At 41.5% G+C, this 18601-nt stretch overlaps 10 protein-coding genes across 10 annotated transcripts; 7 read left to right on the forward strand and 3 right to left on the reverse strand.

Annotated features, from left to right (window-relative positions):
• Window positions 1-76: 76 nt before the first annotated feature.
• Window positions 77-2818, forward strand: KSP1 (putative serine/threonine protein kinase KSP1; the record flags this gene model as incomplete). Its single annotated transcript, XM_003681657.1, has 1 exon — window positions 77-2818. One exon carries the CDS (start codon window positions 77-79, stop codon window positions 2816-2818), a length of 2742 nt encoding a protein of 913 aa, XP_003681705.1.
• A 241-nt stretch (window positions 2819-3059) lies between these two features.
• On the reverse strand, window positions 3060-4259 carry GPI8 (GPI-anchor transamidase; the record flags this gene model as incomplete). Its single annotated transcript, XM_003681658.1, has 1 exon — window positions 3060-4259. One exon carries the CDS (start codon window positions 4257-4259, stop codon window positions 3060-3062), a length of 1200 nt encoding a protein of 399 aa, XP_003681706.1.
• A 241-nt stretch (window positions 4260-4500) lies between these two features.
• On the reverse strand, window positions 4501-5964 carry UBX5 (DNA protein crosslink repair co-factor UBX5; the record flags this gene model as incomplete). Its single annotated transcript, XM_003681659.1, has 1 exon — window positions 4501-5964. The coding sequence occupies one exon, from the start codon at window positions 5962-5964 to the stop codon at window positions 4501-4503; it is 1464 nt and encodes a 487-aa protein (XP_003681707.1).
• A 220-nt stretch (window positions 5965-6184) lies between these two features.
• On the reverse strand, window positions 6185-6742 carry LRP1 (Lrp1p; the record flags this gene model as incomplete). The annotated part of the gene is made up of 1 exon (XM_003681660.1): window positions 6185-6742. One exon carries the CDS (start codon window positions 6740-6742, stop codon window positions 6185-6187), a length of 558 nt encoding a protein of 185 aa, XP_003681708.1.
• A 150-nt stretch (window positions 6743-6892) lies between these two features.
• On the forward strand, window positions 6893-7345 carry TDEL0E02550 (uncharacterized protein; the record flags this gene model as incomplete). Its single annotated transcript, XM_003681661.1, has 1 exon — window positions 6893-7345. One exon carries the CDS (start codon window positions 6893-6895, stop codon window positions 7343-7345), a length of 453 nt encoding a protein of 150 aa, XP_003681709.1.
• Window positions 7346-7571: 226 nt separating this feature from the next.
• Window positions 7572-8981, forward strand: PEX3 (Pex3p; the record flags this gene model as incomplete). Its single annotated transcript, XM_003681662.1, has 1 exon — window positions 7572-8981. One exon carries the CDS (start codon window positions 7572-7574, stop codon window positions 8979-8981), a length of 1410 nt encoding a protein of 469 aa, XP_003681710.1.
• Window positions 8982-9125: 144 nt separating this feature from the next.
• On the forward strand, window positions 9126-9698 carry SKP1 (SCF ubiquitin ligase subunit SKP1; the record flags this gene model as incomplete). Its single annotated transcript, XM_003681663.1, has 1 exon — window positions 9126-9698. One exon carries the CDS (start codon window positions 9126-9128, stop codon window positions 9696-9698), a length of 573 nt encoding a protein of 190 aa, XP_003681711.1.
• Window positions 9699-10371: 673 nt separating this feature from the next.
• On the forward strand, window positions 10372-14376 carry YSP2 (Ysp2p; the record flags this gene model as incomplete). Its single annotated transcript, XM_003681664.1, has 1 exon — window positions 10372-14376. The coding sequence occupies one exon, from the start codon at window positions 10372-10374 to the stop codon at window positions 14374-14376; it is 4005 nt and encodes a 1334-aa protein (XP_003681712.1).
• Window positions 14377-14544: 168 nt separating this feature from the next.
• SAE3 (Sae3p) lies at window positions 14545-14901 on the forward strand (the record flags this gene model as incomplete). The annotated part of the gene is made up of 2 exons (XM_003681665.1): window positions 14545-14660; window positions 14736-14901. 2 exons carry the CDS (start codon window positions 14545-14547, stop codon window positions 14899-14901), a joined length of 282 nt encoding a protein of 93 aa, XP_003681713.1.
• Window positions 14902-15206: 305 nt separating this feature from the next.
• On the forward strand, window positions 15207-18596 carry IRE1 (bifunctional endoribonuclease/protein kinase IRE1; the record flags this gene model as incomplete). The annotated part of the gene is made up of 1 exon (XM_003681666.1): window positions 15207-18596. One exon carries the CDS (start codon window positions 15207-15209, stop codon window positions 18594-18596), a length of 3390 nt encoding a protein of 1129 aa, XP_003681714.1.
• Between the last annotated feature and the right edge of the window lie 5 nt (window positions 18597-18601).

Raw genomic sequence — 18601 nt, forward strand, 5'->3', positions numbered from 1 at the left:
TCAAGAGCAGTCGCTAGCTCATATGGATCATTGTCTTAGGCACTGAATATCCAATAATTACTTCATCAATTTGGTCATGAGTCTGGATTACGAATTGTACAAAGAGGGTGGAATACTCAATGATCGCTACCAGAAGATTGAAGATATCAGCGAAGGCTCCTATGGTTACGTTTCATTGGCCAAGGATATCCAGAAGAAGAAGCTAGTCGCGGTAAAGTATATTTACAAGCTGGAGAAAGAGGAGACTGAGGACGGTGTCCAACAGGATGAACAGGATGAGGAAGCTAGTGGTGTTAGTAGTTCAACCAGTAGTTGTGAGAAGAGAAATAAGATGGCTAAGCACCGTAAGTTGGCTATTTCCTCGGAGGTTAAATCTCGATTGTCGGAAAATATCTGTTACGAATCCGCCTATGAGATAGAAATTCAGACCAAAATCGGTAATGATCACAAAAATATTGTGAAATTGTTGGATTTCTTTGATTCCTACATCATCTTGGAGTACTGTTCAGGTGGGGATCTATATGAGGCCATTAAGAACGACCTCATTCCTAGGAAGACGAAACAGATCACTCATATTCTTACGCAAACCATTGATGCTCTCCAATACGTGCATTCTAAGGGTATTTACCATCGTGATATTAAACCCGAAAACATCTTGATCTCCAACCTGTTCGATTGGACTATCAAGCTTAGCGATTGGGGGTTAGCTACTTGCAATCTAAAGTCGCTTGATCGGAATGTTGGAAGTGAAAGGTATATGGCGCCAGAACTTTTCGAAAGCAATTTGGACATCGAAGAGAGGAAGGAGCCTTATCAATGTGATAAAGTTGATGTTTGGTCAATCGGTATTGTTTTCCTCAACATTGTCTTTTCTAAAAACCCTTTCAGTGTTGCAAACCAGTCAGATAAATCATTCTGTTATTTTGCGGCCAACAGAGAGGCTCTCTTTGATGTGTTCTCCACAATGAGTCTCGATTTCTTCCAAGTTTTGAGACATAGTCTAACAATTGACCCCACCAATAGGGATTTGGAGAAAATGAGATTGGAATTGAATAACCTTTCAGAATACACTTTGGACGATGAGTACTACAACAGTTTGCAGGACGATGAAGTTGCCATCTCTGATGAAGAAACACATCCAGCCCCAGCATATATACCACCTTCATCCGCTCCAGTTCCAGTGTCATTACCCACACCCATATCTTCTTCTATTGGTAAGACTACGAAGAGGTTACAACCTTCGGGTAGTAACACTCCAAAGAGTTCTGTAGAGGAATCGAAAGTAACTCCGCCTGCTGGGTCTTCTCCTCCCAACGCCACTCAATCGACAACCAGCAAACCAGAGGGAAGACAAAGAGCTAGGTCGGTTCCTAAATTTAAGTTCAGGAAGCGGAGTCATCCACCACCAAAGAATAACTCACCCAATAATAATCAAAACAATGGCCATCATTACAATGGCGGTAAACCAATCAAAAATAATTACAATTTCAGTTACAATCATCATAACAACAATAACGGTTACACAAATAACAATAATAACCAAAAATATTTTCAATTCTATGGCGATAAGCCAAAGATCATTAAGCATTCAAGGAAGCCTCTCGGCATCCCAACCCCAAATACCCACATTAACACCTATTTTCATGACTATCAAAAGAGTAGGCAAGACAATGGTTACTCAAGCCACAATAGTTTCAATACTAGAGATTTTTTCACCCCACCAAGTGTTAATAACAGGTATATGGAGGGCATTTTCAACCATAATCATACAAGCAAGCCAAATATCAAGCATTTAAATTTCCCCACGAATGATTCAAAAGGCAAGAATAACAGGAGACCTAACGCGGGGAATCGTCTTTCCGTTCCACGGACAAAGCAAACTTCACAAGGGCTGGTGTTAAGTCATCACTCGCCTGGTAAGTACATTCCTCCAAATGCAAGGAACTATTTTACAAGTCATCACCCCAATGTTCCTGACATTTCTACCGTATTAAGAACCCCAACCTACCATGAAGAGCATTCCAACAACGATCTCGCCAACAAGAATGACAGCAACGGTGGCGGAGTTGATTTAGATGATGTTCTGTTTACTCTCGAAGAGAATGAGCATGATCTCCCTCTTAGCGATATCAATAAGCTATCTCTTTATGAGCCACCGATCAGCTCCCATGACACGAATTTACATGAGAGAACCGGAAGCGACTACCCTGACCTATTGAAGTCACCGGAACCAGTCAAGACGAACATTACTGTTACTGAGAACCCTTATGCTAGCCAGTTATTAGATGGTGGTGCCAGCGGGAAGAATCATATTTCCACAGCTCAACATCGCAAAAGTGTAGCTTCAGAGCACAAATATAAGCCAGGAGTTTACGTTCCGCCTCATCATCGTAAGAGCTCAACATCTCCCACTTCGGCGAACGAGGCTACCTTATCGGTTATGAATAATTCATTCAATTACTCCACTTCTTTTGGCTCTAAGTACGCTTCGGCCAATTCAGGCCAATCCATGAATTACCAGGCACCGTTTTTATCCTCTTTGAAAAATCACTCGACTACGACGACAGCTCTACAGGATAAAGACGTTTTTGCCTACACTGATAATGATGCTATATTGTTCTCAGAAGATGAAAACGACATAGATGATCCTCAAGACGGCAAGACCATGTTTGGACCTTATGAGATTCATGATTACGATGGAGCTTCATATGGTAAGCTTCGCGCAGGGCGGAAATCTAGCACCATACATGATGAGGCCGTTGGTTCATTGGAGCAATACAAAAATAACTGGCTGATGTTGCAACAACAACAGGATTAACATTTCCTGTTTCTTTTATTATTTTGACACTGCCCTCCTAATTCGTCTAGGAGAGAAGCAGAATAAGGGCTCAGACGAATTCATATCATTTAGCATTTTACTATTAGCAGATGTATCTAGGGAAATATATATTTGCGAAGTGCATTTTCTTCGAACCTGCTCAGATGCCTAACCCATTCAATGGAGGCCTTGGATTATTATTGTTACATAGGGACAAACACCTAAATAAGAAGACTGATGCTTACTGTTGATATAGTTCACGCTGAACTCGATGACTGCCTTTTGATTGACTGATGAAGATTGATATGATGGAAATTGCGATAATGCTTGCTGCAAATAAGCGAGATTTGTAGTCTCCTTCACTTCTGATGCCACTTTCTCGAATAAAACTTTCTGTCTTAATTAGAAGAGGCTTCTTTGAATTCTGAGAGCTAGAGTGAACAGCTTGATTTTCCTCTGCTGTCCTTTCTAACGCCAGATTCAAGATGTTTTGCACAAAAGTATCATTATCTCCACTTCCAATAGCATATTGCTTCTCCACATCGTTATCTGGAACCACATTTTGAACATTGGCAAAGAAATCCGTGATCAACACCTCCTTGGGATCTCTGTTGTAAAGATCAGTCCTAACGCCAACATGAGAATGAACTTTCTCAAAAGTGTAGGAATCAAATAAATCTTGCAACGTCAGAGTCGAGTTTTTCTCGATCTGTTCCAGAAAGTCCAAACTGTAGTAAGTGAATCGATCGATCACTGCAACACCTATTTCAACATCTGAATGGTGAGAAAATGAACTTTCGTCAATTTCACTAGAACCAACAGCTAAGATGTTAGGAGAGTAGAATTTCGAGTACATAGTGTTCGCCTGACAAGTATCGACCATAAAGAAAATCTCATTGTACCTGTTCTTTTGATGCATTTGTTCAAATGCATCTGCAATATCTTCGGAAGCTATCTCCTCGGCATCTTGAAACTTCAAGAAGTCATCTCCCCCGTGGCCTGTCATATAGATGAAGATGTTAGATTTCTCATCGGTCAGTAACCTCTTAGACTTTGGCTGGTCCTCTGACCATCTGTCTGTTAACAATCTAATAAAATTCTCCACAGTAACTTCATACCCACGATAATCAACTTCCACAGATTCACCATATAGATCAATTGCGTGATCTTGGTTATTGAAAACACTCCCGGGGAACAGGTTTCTGGAATTACAGGCTACATCATCACTTAACATCAAAATAATCTGCGAGTCTGGAATTCCGAGTCTCTTGACAGTTCTGTACATACTCAATACATTAGCCATATGCCTGTAGTTGAACCAAAAACGCGACGTAGAAACCAGCACAGCCCAATTGTTAGTGTGTTCAGCCTGGACAACCCCACCAAAAAAGCCTGCAATGAGCAGTAAAACTGCAATTGAGTACTTCAAACAATGAAGCATACTATGCAACAATTATCAGATTCCCTTCGAGTGTCAAGCGTCCTCTAACGATCGCTCTTCTATACTCGAAGTCTTGTTTAATGCCAAGTGATGTTGTCAAGGTATTTGTACGCCAAGCGAGAAAAGTTAGCGAAACTTTAATACCACATTGGAAGAGTTTAAATGAAGATCAGTAAAATACACGATGAGAGTTGTTGATATATAGGTTGAAATCGTTGTACTAAGAGCCTGCTTATTAGACTTAGTCTTCTTCGTCGATTTTCTCCAGCAGAAGCGAACTGTTCTTAAGACCTGCCTCCTCGATCGTCAAATCGAGCTTGTCAATGAGATTTTCTCTCTGATGATTGCTCAAAGTGAACTTACCTTCACTGTAGGTTGCTATCTCGCTCTTAATCACTTCGTAAATGGTTCTGACGGTGTCGTCTACCTTGAATCGGCGTACGATTCTGCTACCGTCACCTGTGCGAACTTGTATCCTGGTTGTTATTCCTGGTTGATTAGTGGGCTCTTCGTGTTTTATAGGTTTTATTTTATCAAATGGATCCTCAATGAATCGCTCTTCTTCGTGTTCAGGCTCAGTGTTATCGTGTTCATTAAGTGCTGCTGGCTCTGAAGGTTTACCGAGGGATTGCTGGATTGCCAATTCCATTTGCTGCTCTTCAGTAAGTGTGGTTGGGTCAATATCGGGCGTTGGTTCCTTGACTGTAGGGTTAGCTGTTGTGGGATCGAGGGAGAAAGAGCCAAGAAATTTGTTAACCTCTTCAATAAAACTTTCCGGCGTCGGAACTGTGCGATTCCATTGTTTCAGACGTTCCCCTGTCATGGGATCTAGGATGGCAATGTGAGGTAAATCATCTTTGTTTTGTAATCCATAAAAGTTGATGTATTGTTGAGCATTTCGTGATTCATATTGGTACTGTAAGAACACAAAGTTTGGCTTTATCAGTCTCTTGACATTCTTCGATGACCAAAGATCCCTGTTCAGAGCTTGGCATTGAAATATACCAGCGTCTTGAATGTTTATCATAATCCATTTGTTCTTCTTTCTGGCTTTAACCTTAGCACTATCCAAATTGGTCTTGGTCATGAGGTCGAAGGGCGGTCTGAAAAGAAGAGCCAGTCTTTGCTCCTTAGACATCGCCTTTGGCCGTCTCACCATCTTTGTGTATTCTCTCACCTCGCCATCATCATCAAGCTCTATCACTGATTCTTCCACATACTCGTAGGACTCGTCATCATCGGACTCTGTTATACGATCCGAATCTGTGTCTGAGTCTGAGTCCATGTCTTCATCGAGCCTCTGATTGAAGACACCATTGGGTCTAGAGTCGTCAAACATATCATGAGCGCGACGCAGAGGGTTGAAACTACCGCCAATACCACCATAAGTACCAGGAAACACATGGGTGTCGGCTAAAGTCTCATGTCTTGCCTGTTCTGGAGGTCTCACAAATTCCTCTTCGTTGCGGTACGCTTCTTCTTGCAACCTCTGAGCAAAATCTCCATCGTCATGAGTATTCAAGTTCGAACCAACTGCCGAAGAGCTACTTTCTTGCTTTCTAAGTTGTCTATTACCGCCATGTTCAAAGAACAGTGCTATAGCGGTCTCCAGGTCGCCACCGGCCATCTCGATAAAGTGTTCAGCCAAGTCACCATTCTCCGCGCTGGTAATCGCTATGAAGTTGTCAATCTTATCTTGTGACATATTAGGACCGTTTGAGGTAGTTGTAGTGGTTTCTCACTTCTTGTGTATGGTATTTTTTAAAACTTGAGGTTATAGAGTCTTTATTCTTTTAAATATTTAAACCTTTAAAGTGTAGCGATGAGATAATTATTAAAGTAACATTAGTTCGGGTGCCTTTTCAAAGCGTTCCCACCTCACCAATGCCAGTAAATGCAACAGTTATTACGTATTATACATCCGGTCAGTTTCTTCTCTTTTTACTTACTTTATGAGTATTCGACCTGACCTTTTTGGCATCTTTATTCGTCTGTGATACCTCGCGGGCAATGGAATCCTGCTCTTTTCTGACTTCCTTGTCATCATCTTTTGACCCATTCTCAAACCTTGTGTGCTTTCCTTGAAAATTAACTTTACTGATGGCTGGTCCCTGCTGTCTCCCATCTAGGGCATTCTTTATTACCTTCTTCGCACGATCCTGCTCCTGTTGCTGACGTTCTATCTCTTTTGAGCCCCTGTTATCGATAGCCTTGGCCCTGTCCATGTAGCTCTTAACTCTGGCAAGTTCTGTCCTTATAGGTGACATATCCTTGACGTTCAAAATCTTCATGTATGAAAACATCAGTGAACTCAAAACATATGCATATTTGTTGGTCAGATCCAACTTGGCTCTTTCATCGTTGAGTAGCAATAATTGTTCATCCAACGGTTTGGCTGTTAACTTATTTAAATCCACTTCTAAAGAGTTCAGTTGCTTGTTGAGACGTAGAATGCACGCCTTGATATCAGTATGGTCATCCATAACGTTTTATAAATGATCTTTCTATACTTTTCTTCTACCGATGACTTGTAATTGAAACTTTTTTCAATAAACATTGTCAAAATTCAAATCTAGCTGCTTGATTAAACTTTATACAAAAAAAGGTCTAGGTTGGACCGTTATGATCTCGGGATGGTCAATGATGACGAGCTTAGCCAAGGGTTGAAGTCCAATATTCAAGAATTGCAAAATGTGCTGCGAGCTTACGAGGAAAGCTCCACTACAAAGGAACAACTTCAGCAATTAATCGATCTACAAGGACGATTATCCAAAAATATACAAAAAATACATGAAACTATTTGCCCAAGCTCCCAGAATCCGCAGGCGAAGTTCGACCGTACCCGTTTTTACAGTGAAGATAGCCCCTACGTGAACAAGATGGACAAAAGTGGGTCATTCCGGTTAGTTCCTCCAATGAAGCTGCGAAGTAAGACTACACCGACGCAATTAAAGAAGAAAGCATCGACAAAGTTCCTACTAAGTAGTCTACAATTACTAGAAAACATCAGAAATTTGCAAAGATTGCAAAAGAGCTCCGTCAGAGACGAAGCATCCATAGATGAGCCCACTTTCACAAAAAGTTGACTGATAATTATAGTCGCTGAAGATTAGCAATCAATTACAGATAGTCTCTCGAATCTTAGCAAGTCTCCAGGAAGAAGCTCAGGAAGTTAAAGACTAAATTTCGACTCAGTGTGTATTATATCGTTGTAACGCGCTTGAAAGCGAAGAGCTTGAAAGCCACTCTTTAATCAGGAGTTTCTAGCTGAAAAGGTCAGAAGTAGAACCACCAATCAACCAGTTATCGAGGATGCTTGGTAGGGGAAAGGATGCCAGGAGCCTGGTACAGAGGCATCGTGGTAAGATTCTCACTTCGGTGGGTATCATAGCGAGTTTGTTGACAGCAGGCTCTGTCTGTGTTTACCTAGTGAAGAGATGGTTATACCAACAGCAGTTGAAGATCACTGAGCAGCACTTTATAAGGGAACAGATTAGAAGACGTTTTACCCAAACCCAGGAGGACACTTTGTATGCTTTATACGAGTTGATTCCTGTCTTCGCAATGGTACTCGCCAAGAAGTTAGATCTGGAAGAACTGTTGATTGCCTTGAGGGATAAGAAGCTGAGCAAAGGTACGGGAAATAAGGGCAAATTGTCTGATAATGACGCCTTATCTTCTGGGATCAGCACCAGTGTTACTGAAGTGGAGAATTTATCAGCCAGTACCGCGAGCAAAGTAGAGAATAAGACTCAGAAGTCTAAAGCTGAGCTATGGAATGAGCTAAAGACGAAGAGTTTGATCAAGATGGTTACAGTTTCGTATACCATATCATCGCTGTTATTACTGACCCGGTTGCAATTAAATATATTAACGAGAAGGGAATATTTAGAGACTGCGATTAAAGTTGCGGTGGAGAAAGAGTCTGGCAAGACAGAGGGTAGATCCTTGGTTAATTGGGTCTGGGGGTTATGGAAATACGAGGACGAAAGTGTCAAGTTGGATAAAACTTTTGGAGAATCCAAGCCCAAGGTGAGTTCAGCATCCAAAAATTCGTACATCAATGAGCAAGCATTTTTATCGCTCTCATGGTGGCTCTTAAACCGAGGTTGGTTAGAATTCCAGACAATTGTCGAAGAAAGCGTTGATAAGGAGTTCTCGTCCCTTAACCCAAGGGATACCCTCACCTTGCAAGAGTTTAGTGATAAACTAACGCAAGTATTCCATCATACAAATGAAAAGCTTTTACTTTCGCCAAAGGAAGGTTCTAATGAAGAATCACGACTAAGGCACATCTTGCTACCTAGCGCAGCCCTCGAAGGGTTTGTTCTACAGCAAACCTTGGATCCTGAGGCGCTAAACATTTTGAGTGAAGACAGGACCATCTTGGGCCAATTGATCTACGAGACCACGAAATGCATCGAAAGCACAGTTTCATCCATCGTTCTGGAATCCCTCATAAACGAATCGTTCCAATACATTATGGAACAAGTCGAGTCAAGTGTCAGCAAGAAGAAAACCCGTAAGAACGACGATGAAGAACCTTCTGATAAGAAGTATCAAGTTGCAGTCTATGCGATCAGTTGCAAGGACTGTTGTAACGACATTTTGAAAAGCGGCCTAGTTTCAATGGACAACGAGTTCCTAGCAAGACTAGACTCGGTAGTTATATTGGATGACCTCAGTGCAAGCGTTTACAGTAACTTCGGGTTTCAGGATTAGAGATTAGACTAGTAGTTATAGCACAATCAGTTAGTAGTAACGTCTTACGATTTGTATAATTTGACCCATTTTTAAGGCTTATGAAGGTTGGCATTAAGTGATCAAGGCTGAAAGGGAACTTGAGTAGGGATTACACTATTCAATATGGCTGGGAATAAGAACCGTAATGTTGTTTTAGTCAGTGGAGAAGGAGAAAAGTTTACTGTTGAGCGTAAGATCGCTGAACGGTCTCTGTTGTTGAAGAATTACTTGAACGATATGCACGATAGCCAATTGCAGGATGATAGCTCTGATGATGAAGAGGATAAAAAGGATGAAGCTGAAGAGGATGATGACGATGACGACGATGACGAGATTGTTATGCCAGTGCCCAATGTGAGGTCTTCTGTGCTACAAAAAGTGATCGAGTGGGCAGAACACCATAAAGATTCCAATTTTCCCGACGAAGAAGACGATGACTCACGTAAATCGGCCCCAATGGACTCCTGGGATCGTGAATTCTTGAAGGTGGATCAAGAAATGTTGTACGAAATCATTCTAGCGGCTAACTACTTGAACATCAAACCACTACTGGATGCAGGTTGTAAAGTCGTCGCAGAGATGATTAGAGGACGCTCTCCTGAAGAAATCAGAAGAACTTTTAACATTGTTAACGATTTCACACCAGAGGAAGAAGCAGCTATCAGACGTGAAAACGAATGGGCTGAAGATAGATGACCAACTTAGCAAATGCAAACTATATAACGGTTCTAAGAAATACAACTACGTAATGCTTACACTGTAAAACCTGGAAAATGGTTCTTTTGTATATCTCAGTTCGCATCTTTCATCGTGTACTTTGGCGATTTCGCGTGGCGGCTAAGATTTATCTTCCTTTATGACAACTTTAGAGTCATAGAACATCGTCAGGATAAGGAACAGATCAGCTCGATGAGGATTGGTGGACAATGTAAGACATTTTATGGTACCCAGAAAAGCATTAATCGAGTTGAAATGACGATATGGAAGTATAGTGCTAGTTTATGAACGATAAATTCGTTTGAAAAACCAAAAAAGAGGTCTCAGCTTTAGAGAGGCCTAGGCCGATGATTCATTAATTGCTGGAGATCGATTGAATTCATAAAATCGTCGAGATTGGCCTCGATAAGCTTTGAGGTCAAGTTGTGAAATGAACGTACCATGTGATCTATATTTGCTCCACAGATCGCCGATGCATACAAGGGAGATAGCTACGTTTTGAACCATCTTTAGTTCAGCAAAGTTAAGACTATAAGACAGGAAAACAGTACTTCCTTTGTCGTTGCTCACTAGATCCAGTTGCTAGCTACATTGGTGTTGATCGGGGTAGAGTGTGAGCTTAATTTCAAAATATTCAGACTGATATAAAATAATGAAGAAAGATGGAATAGCGGCAAGTGACAATTCCTTTCTAACCAAAATCCTCAAAAGGGGCAAGCTCGGTGGGAAATGGAAGAAGAAGAGAAGGCACTCATCAGCGAGGAATTCGTTGTCGTTTTCAATGGCAAGCAATGGAAATGGAGATATTGCTAAGAGGAAGATTGCTACTAAAAATACTCCAAGCTCGAGGAGCTCATATGAGCTGCCCGAAATAGTCTCTGTACGAAGTGGGAGCGCTCGAAATAATAATCGAAGTGAGGAGGAAGGTTCGAAACAAGAGAATGAGTCGCATGATGGAGCTCAGAGTTCGACTGCGTTTCCCTTCACGCATAAGTTACATAACTCTTCCAAGAGTACAGGAGTGAGCAAGAATAGTCATAGTAAGCAAAATGGATTGAAACAGATCAATACTGACTTTTTCAATGGAGAAGCCACCGAAAAAAGGTCCCCATCACGCCAAACAATGGATTCACAAACTGGAGGTGATACAGATGAGGAGCATTCGAACACTGTTATGGGTGCTATCATGTCTTTCGCACATAATGCTGCAGCAAGAATTCCAAAGATTAATATTAGGGACGTAGATGGTGAAGAAAGTCCGTCGTCTCTGTACACCCCACTGACCAGCCCAAACACACAAGTTGATCTTCGAAACAAGGCTCGATCGAATCAAGATTCGTTATATGCCGATGACGAAAGACATGAAGGTAAGAGTGATGAAACTTTAGATGAAGCAAATATGCAAAATACGGTCAGACATAGCCTTCAACAAAATGATCATAGAAGTGACTCCTTCCTGCGAAATTTAGACTTTCTACTATCGACTTCTACGAATGACCGAGAATCAAACGAGAAGGCTGTGCCTGAATTGACCAAGAGTGAGAGTCACAATGATTCACGTTCAACGTCATTCAGGGGTAAGAATGAAAGTTCATGGTCTGTGAATGGCGCTAATAAAGTCAAATTTGAGCCTTTAACAACAAAATCACCTCCGATATCAACGTTTGGTAAAGGCGATTTGAGTCTCGATGAATTCGATACAGGCAAAAGCCCGTCGTCACTGACCAGCCCGCAAGAAAGTCATTTCGATTTCGACGATAATATGAGTATGGCTGCTAAGACTATTTCTGGAGCCGAAGTAAAGAGAAACTCTAGTGGCATTATGAAGGGTATAAGCAACTCGAAGCTTTCAGCATCCGACACAGATTTAACTAAGGTACGAAAAAGAAGCATGACCGTGCCAGATGGCGAGCGAATGCAGACGCCTGATTCCGATGAGTACAATAGAAGACACTCCCGTATTTCTAATGCTGCTGATGGGCAATTTGATGATAGTAATGATCGTAGGCCAAGACGAATGTCAAAGAAAATCTTAAACAGAAGATCATTTTCTCCAGGAGGCATGGGTATGAAAGTCATACCTACGATGGCGCTTCGAGGCTCCATGAATAAAGTAAGAAACAGTGCAGATTTTGTGAGTACAACAGGCGCTTTAGGCGTTCATAATTTTGCCAGTGGACTGGTTAACTCTGTTGCAAGTGGAAATGGCAGCGTACGAACAAGAGCAAGTACTTCGGCAGGCCCTAATGAGAGATCCTCTGGTGAACTCGAGGAAGAATCACCAGTTGCTTTGACGAATATTGACTTTGCCAACGACAAAAAAAATGCAGAATTTCACAATCTCTTCAAAGACGCCGGCATAAGCTCAGCAGAAAGATTAATAGCGGACCATAGTTGTGCTTTATCGCGCGATATATTGCTACAGGGTAAGATGTATATCTCGGATCAACATATCTGTTTCTACTCGAACATCTTGGGGTGGGTTAGCACAATACTGATAGGCTTTAAAGAGATTGTTCAAATCGAAAAGAAGACGACTGCTGGAATTTTCCCAAATGGCATTGTCATTGATACTTTACATACCAAGTATGTTTTTGCATCATTTATGTCAAGGGATGCAACTTTTGATTTAATAACAGATGTGTGGAATCAATTAATATTAGGCAAACGAGTCATTCCGCGCCCACAGCGCAGGACAAGTTCTTTCGCTGGTCAATCCGATGCCGATACCAGCAGTGGTTATAGTGACGACAATGAAATTGGTGATGATAGTAGTTTTGAAGACAATGATGATGATGAGAGCATTATAGATGAAACCGAAATGACATCTAGCGATGAAACAGTAGATGAAAATACTCAAAATACACAAAAGTCCTCCTCAGCTACTATTGGCCCAGCAAAGCATTCTCCCACCGAAACGGAATATAAGCCAAGTGAAGGCGAGAAATTGATCAAAGAGACTACGATTAATGCACCTTTAGGCAAAGTTGTAAATGCAATATTCGGTGACGATGTATCAAGTCTTGAGGATATATTGAAGGCCCAGAAGAATTACGACATTTCCACTATTCCCAAGATATTGGAAACAAAGGAGAGGGAATACGATTATACGAAGCCGCTACCCGGTAGTTTTGGCCCCAGTAAAACAAAGTGTCACATCAAAGAGACATTAGAGCATTATGATCTGAAAGACTATGTCAAGGCGATCCAGGTCTCGAAGACACCAGATGTTCCATCAGGTAGCTCATTTTCCGTGAAAACAACTTTTATATTTACATGGGCAGAGAACTCGGCGACCAAACTTTCTGTTTACGCTGTGGTTGAGTGGACTAGCAAGAGTTGGATCAAAGGTGCGGTTGAAAAAGGTACATTTGACGGTGTTGGTGATAGTACGGAGATTTTGATTAACGAGTTGAACAAATTGGTCAAATCTCCAGGCTCTTCGTCGAGAAGAAAGAGCGGAAGCCAGGATGCAGACGAGTTATCTTCTTTACCAAAGATGGGTCCTGCGAAGCACGAAGCCACGGATGATCACTACAAGAAGGAGAAGGATGATGTTATTATAGAACAAGATGTTGATATTCCTGCGCCATTAGGAACGACTTACCAACTTTTGTTCGGTAATGACACCAAATACTTCAAAAGAATCATCGAGAAGCAAAAGAATTTCGATCTATCACCAATTCCTAAATTCGATCATAATGTCAGAGAATATGCTTATACAAAGCCACTCAACAATTCAATGGGACCTAAACAGGCCAAATGCTACATTACAGAGAAAATCGAGTATATGGATCTGGAAGATCACATTGTGGTAAAGCAAGCTAGTAAATGCCCAGATGTGCCCTTCGGTAATAACTTTGTGGTCAACACGACGTTCTTCCTGTCGTGGTCCGACCATAACACCACCAAGATGCGTGTCGTAACCAATATCGTGTGGAGTAGCAAGACTCTATTGAAAGGTACTATCGAAAAAGGTTCAGTGGACGGTCAAAAAGAGTCCACTCAAATCATGATTGAAGAACTAAAAGACATAATTAATAGCGCAGGAAGTACAAGAAGGAGGTCTAGAAGAGGTGTAAGTTTCAAACGCTCTAAATCTTCGTCCGAAGATTCTGAAAAGACAAGTTCAGAAGCAAATCCTTCTATGTGGGATAAAATCTCGTCATTCTTTTCCGGTCTGCTGGAGAATTCAGGCCTCTTTTCTATTCAGGGTCTTGTCGCTGTTGTCGCAATTCTTTTCGGTATGTTACTCATTCGCCTCTTATTCAACTCGGGTGCTGGAAATCATGACATCAAGATCTTAGGCAGCGGTAGCATGTCAATTGATGGAAACGAGTATAACTACTCTCCTAATCTCAAAACTTTGTACAGAGCTTACGAAGAAGACGTCAAGAAAAGTGCTCGATCTAAAAGCTCACTGCAGCATCATAATTTGATTATTGAGGCAGAAGATGACTTATGGAAGTGGTTGAATAATCGTGGTGAACCTGCAAAGCATGCAAATCAGACGCTTGGCGAAAAGCATCAGCTATTCGATATCAAGTCGAGGATGGAGAGTTTCAAAGTGCAACAATTGATGGATACGATACAATTCACCGAACTTCAATTGAACGATATGAAATCGTTACTCGAGAGAGAGGGTCTCACCAGCTGAGCTTATCGGTGACGGCTGCCTTATTACATAGTCATTGTACAAATGTTTCAATAGATCTTATTCGCCTTTTAGAAAAGGCGCGACAAGCTTAGATATACATCTTCATTAAAAACCACTTCCAAGTTACGATACTAAGAAACAGCAAGGTCCGAGTCCTATACGCCAGCAATGCTTACAATAACAGATCAGAAGGTGTCAAGAACTAAAAATGAGGTAGCAGAATTAAAATACCGCCATCAGCAGCTGCAAGAAGAGTTCAATAAATTAAGCGCCGAGCTCAACTCGTATGTTTAAATATTCGAAACAGCTCAACAAAGAAATTTTTACTAACAACTATCCATTCTGATGATTTAAAGTAGAACGCTAACACCAAAACAAGTCATGGATCAGCACATCAAGCGGTTAAAGGAGTACAATGAACTAAGGGACGCAGGTCTGAGGTTAACTCAGTTAATCTCTGATGAAAAATCGTGCAAAGTCAAGGACGTATTTGAAGAAATGGGTTACTCTATGAGTGATGACTGAGCGCTTGAATGGGCTTGCAATACGATCGCTAACTAATATCTATTCTTTTGAGTCAAGTACCAGGTATCATCACATGACAACAACGCTGTAAACATGGCTCTTCGACCAAACCAAAGTGAAAAATGAGGCTAACACAATTACTATAAAGATTGAAGAGGGGAGTATTAATATTATATAACAGTTTTGTGAGAAGCCAAATACGTGGATAAACGAGATAGTTCAACGAATTAGTGTAGTGGGGTCTTTTTCCGTTTGAATGATTACCTGTGGAAGCTGAAAACTAAGAGTTGGAACATCGAGAACGTATGAAAAAGCTATATTGCGTGGCTATCGTTATACAGCTTCTGTGCTGTCTAAAGCTATGCTTGGGCTCGACCTTGCGGTCTGATATTGATTATGATCCACCGATAACCAGAGCATCCTCTGTAACACTCGAACGCGACTTACACAGTACATTGAATAGTAAAGTTGAGTATCATACTGTCAGTCCGATTGCTTTACGAAAACACAGGAGTAAAGACGTTAATCCGACAGTAGACTTTGGCAAAGTACCGAGGAGAGGACTTGGGCCTACACCACTGGTCGAGCAGGATAATGCCTACTGGAACGATGTGGTCACTGCTCCCGGTAGAGCAGCTTCGATGCAACCTCAACATGACAGGGCACTCGAGAAGCTGTCGCTATCGAATATGCTTTTGGCTACAGACCTGGAAGGGGGACTACATGGGATTGACAGAGAAAACGGGCAAATACAGTGGTCCATCGATTCGTCTTTTTTTGAACCACTCATTAAAGTCAGTGAAGTGACTAATACTACTATTTATGAGACACTGATTGTGGAACCCTATAATGAAGGTAAAATATACTATTTCAGTCCATTTCAAGGCGTTCAGAAGCTTCCTGTTACGATAAGTGAATTGGTGTCGTCGTCTCCAATGCACTTAAAGACTGACTTGACGGTGAATGAATCAGGAGCTGTGGTCAAAGATGAGAAGACTTATACAGGCTCAAGATCTGCAGCCATATATACAATTGATTTACTCACTGGAGAGATACTCTCGGCTTATGGACCTGGAACCGAAAACAAAAAGTACAAGTATGACCAGGAAACTTGCAGAACCAGAGGTTTTGGATCAAAGGAGTGTGGGAATCTTATCGTCGTTGGTAAAACGACTTATCATTTAAGCATCAATTCGCAGGATGAACGTTCATATAATGTCACTTATTCCAGGTGGCAGCAAAACACATTGGACATGCATTTGGCTTCGCAAAACTTATACTCCCAGGATGGGATATATATTGCGCCTTTCAGAGATAAGACCCTATTAGCAATCAACACCGATTACCGGATTGCTAAATGGGTATCATCTGAATTTCCTGGAATCGTGAATGGTATCTTCGATGTATTTCAGGATGAAACCAGAGGTGAGAACATTTTAGTTCCCCATCCTTTGAAGTCGCCAGATGAAAGACTTGGAAATAATAGAGTATACCTGGGCCAAAGTGAGCAAGGCACCTGGTTTGCTTTATCTGCAGAAAGTTTTCCGTCGCTTGTTGAGGCTTCACCGGTATCCAAATACAGCGTCAGTGAGAAATGGAGAGCTCCCAGCATTTTCGAGAATGAGGATCTCATAAAAGCTGCATTAACTGGTGTACACGAACTCAAAAGTATGAAATATGAGCGCATATTTGATGGACATGTCAAGCATAATGAAATTCTTTCTTTACCTGAGAGATCGCCGCCTCTCATCGCTCCTCCGGCTCACGTCGCGCATAATGAAGTCATTGAGGAATCAAACTCGTTGGACAAACACATTTCGCCATTGGAGCTCGAGGCCTACCGATTAAAAGTTCAAGAACAGATCGCCAATGAAATCATGCAGCAGAACCGAGGTTCTATAGTATACGTTGTCGGAAGGTTTATCTACCGCGTTATTGAGAGTGGCCTAATCCTCCTGTTCGCGTTCTTTATTCTGATGGTATTACAAAGATTCAAAATTATCATGCCTCTACCTATCTTGCTTGAAAAAAGTGGATTGATACCCGCTAAGGAAATCAAGACAAAGGAGGTCGAAATTGAGGAAGATCAGTTCCAAGGTATGGGAAATATCGCAGATGAGCAGATAAGCGACACCACGACTATTGCAACCGGTGAACTTTCAAACGATGACTCAATTACAAAGGTGGAAATGGAAGAGAGAAACCCTGAAACCGAACAACTAACTAATAGAGATGCCAAGAATCTCGTTGTGGAGAAGAAAAAAAGGAAGCGAGGCAACCGTGGTGGGAAGAAATTAAAGAAAAGATTGCCAGTCGATGAAAACCTTCAAAGCATAGAAACGATGGAATTTGAGCACGACTTAAAAACATTGACAGTATCTGAAAAAGTTTTGGGTTATGGGTCATCGGGGACTGTTGTTCTTCAAGGAAAGTTCCAAGGAAGACCTGTTGCAGTCAAGCGCATACTGCTCGATTTTTGTGATATTGCCTCTCAAGAGATAAAACTACTAACGGAAAGTGATGACCATCCTAACGTCGTAAGATATTTTTGCTCGGAGTCTACTGAAAAGTTTTTATACATTGCCCTGGAGCTTTGTAACTCGACATTGGAGGACCTAGTTGAGGCCAAGAAAAATTCCGACGAGATTATGAGAATGAAGAATAATATCGATTTGATCGATGTCCTAAAGCAAATAGCATGCGGTGTTGCACATCTTCATTCGCTGAAGATCATTCATCGAGATATCAAGCCTCAGAATATCCTCGTCTCTACATCCAAAAAGTTTGTTGCTGGACAAAAAGCTGAGGATGGAAATGTCAGAATTCTTCTATCTGATTTTGGGCTATGTAAACAACTGGGCGCCGATGAATCGTCATTGAGAACTTACGCAAACAACGCCGGAGGCACTAGCGGCTGGAGAGCTCCAGAATTGCTGGATGACTCAACAAGAAAAATGATTGAATCCATCGCTGAAGAAGATGGCAAAGCCGAATCGCCTATTGTATCGTTCTACGACCACGCCACCAAGCAAAGACTAACACGGGCGATTGACATCTTTTCAATGGGCTGTGTGTTTTATTATGTCCTATCAAATGGTGAGCATCCATTTGGTAGTCGATATTTGCGTGAAGCTAATATCATCCGGGGCAACTGTGACCTTTCCGGGCTTCGAAAGTCGCTTAAAAAAAGGTCTTTGGTGGTCGAAGCCGCTGATATGATTTCTACGATGGTTGAAAAAGATCCTCTCAAAAGGCCAACTGCCCTCACAGTGCTCAGCCATCCATTTTTCTGGTCAAGTGCTAAGAAATTAGAGTTCTTGTTGAAGGTCAGTGATCGGTTTGAAGTAGAAAGAAGAGACCCTCCAAGTCCTTTATTGCTTCAATTGGAAGCGAAGGCCAGTAAGGTGATTTTAAATGGTGATTGGACGACCAAATTCGATAAGGAGTTCATGGAAAACCTCGGTAAATACCGGAAATACAGCGGAAGTAAATTAATGGATTTACTTCGGGCCTTGAGGAATAAGTATCACCATTTCATGGATCTTCCAGAAGATCTTGCTGCCGTCATGGGTCCTATCCCCAATGGTTTTTATGACTATTTTACCTTACGATTCCCCAACTTGTTGATGGTTATATATTCCCTGGTTAAGGATAAATTAGGAAATGATCAAATTTTGAGTAAATTCCTTAATTAATTGCA

Source organism: Torulaspora delbrueckii, chromosome 5, assembly GCF_000243375.1.
Source record: "Torulaspora delbrueckii CBS 1146 chromosome 5, complete genome".
Taxonomy (NCBI): Eukaryota; Fungi; Ascomycota; class Saccharomycetes; order Saccharomycetales; family Saccharomycetaceae; genus Torulaspora; species Torulaspora delbrueckii.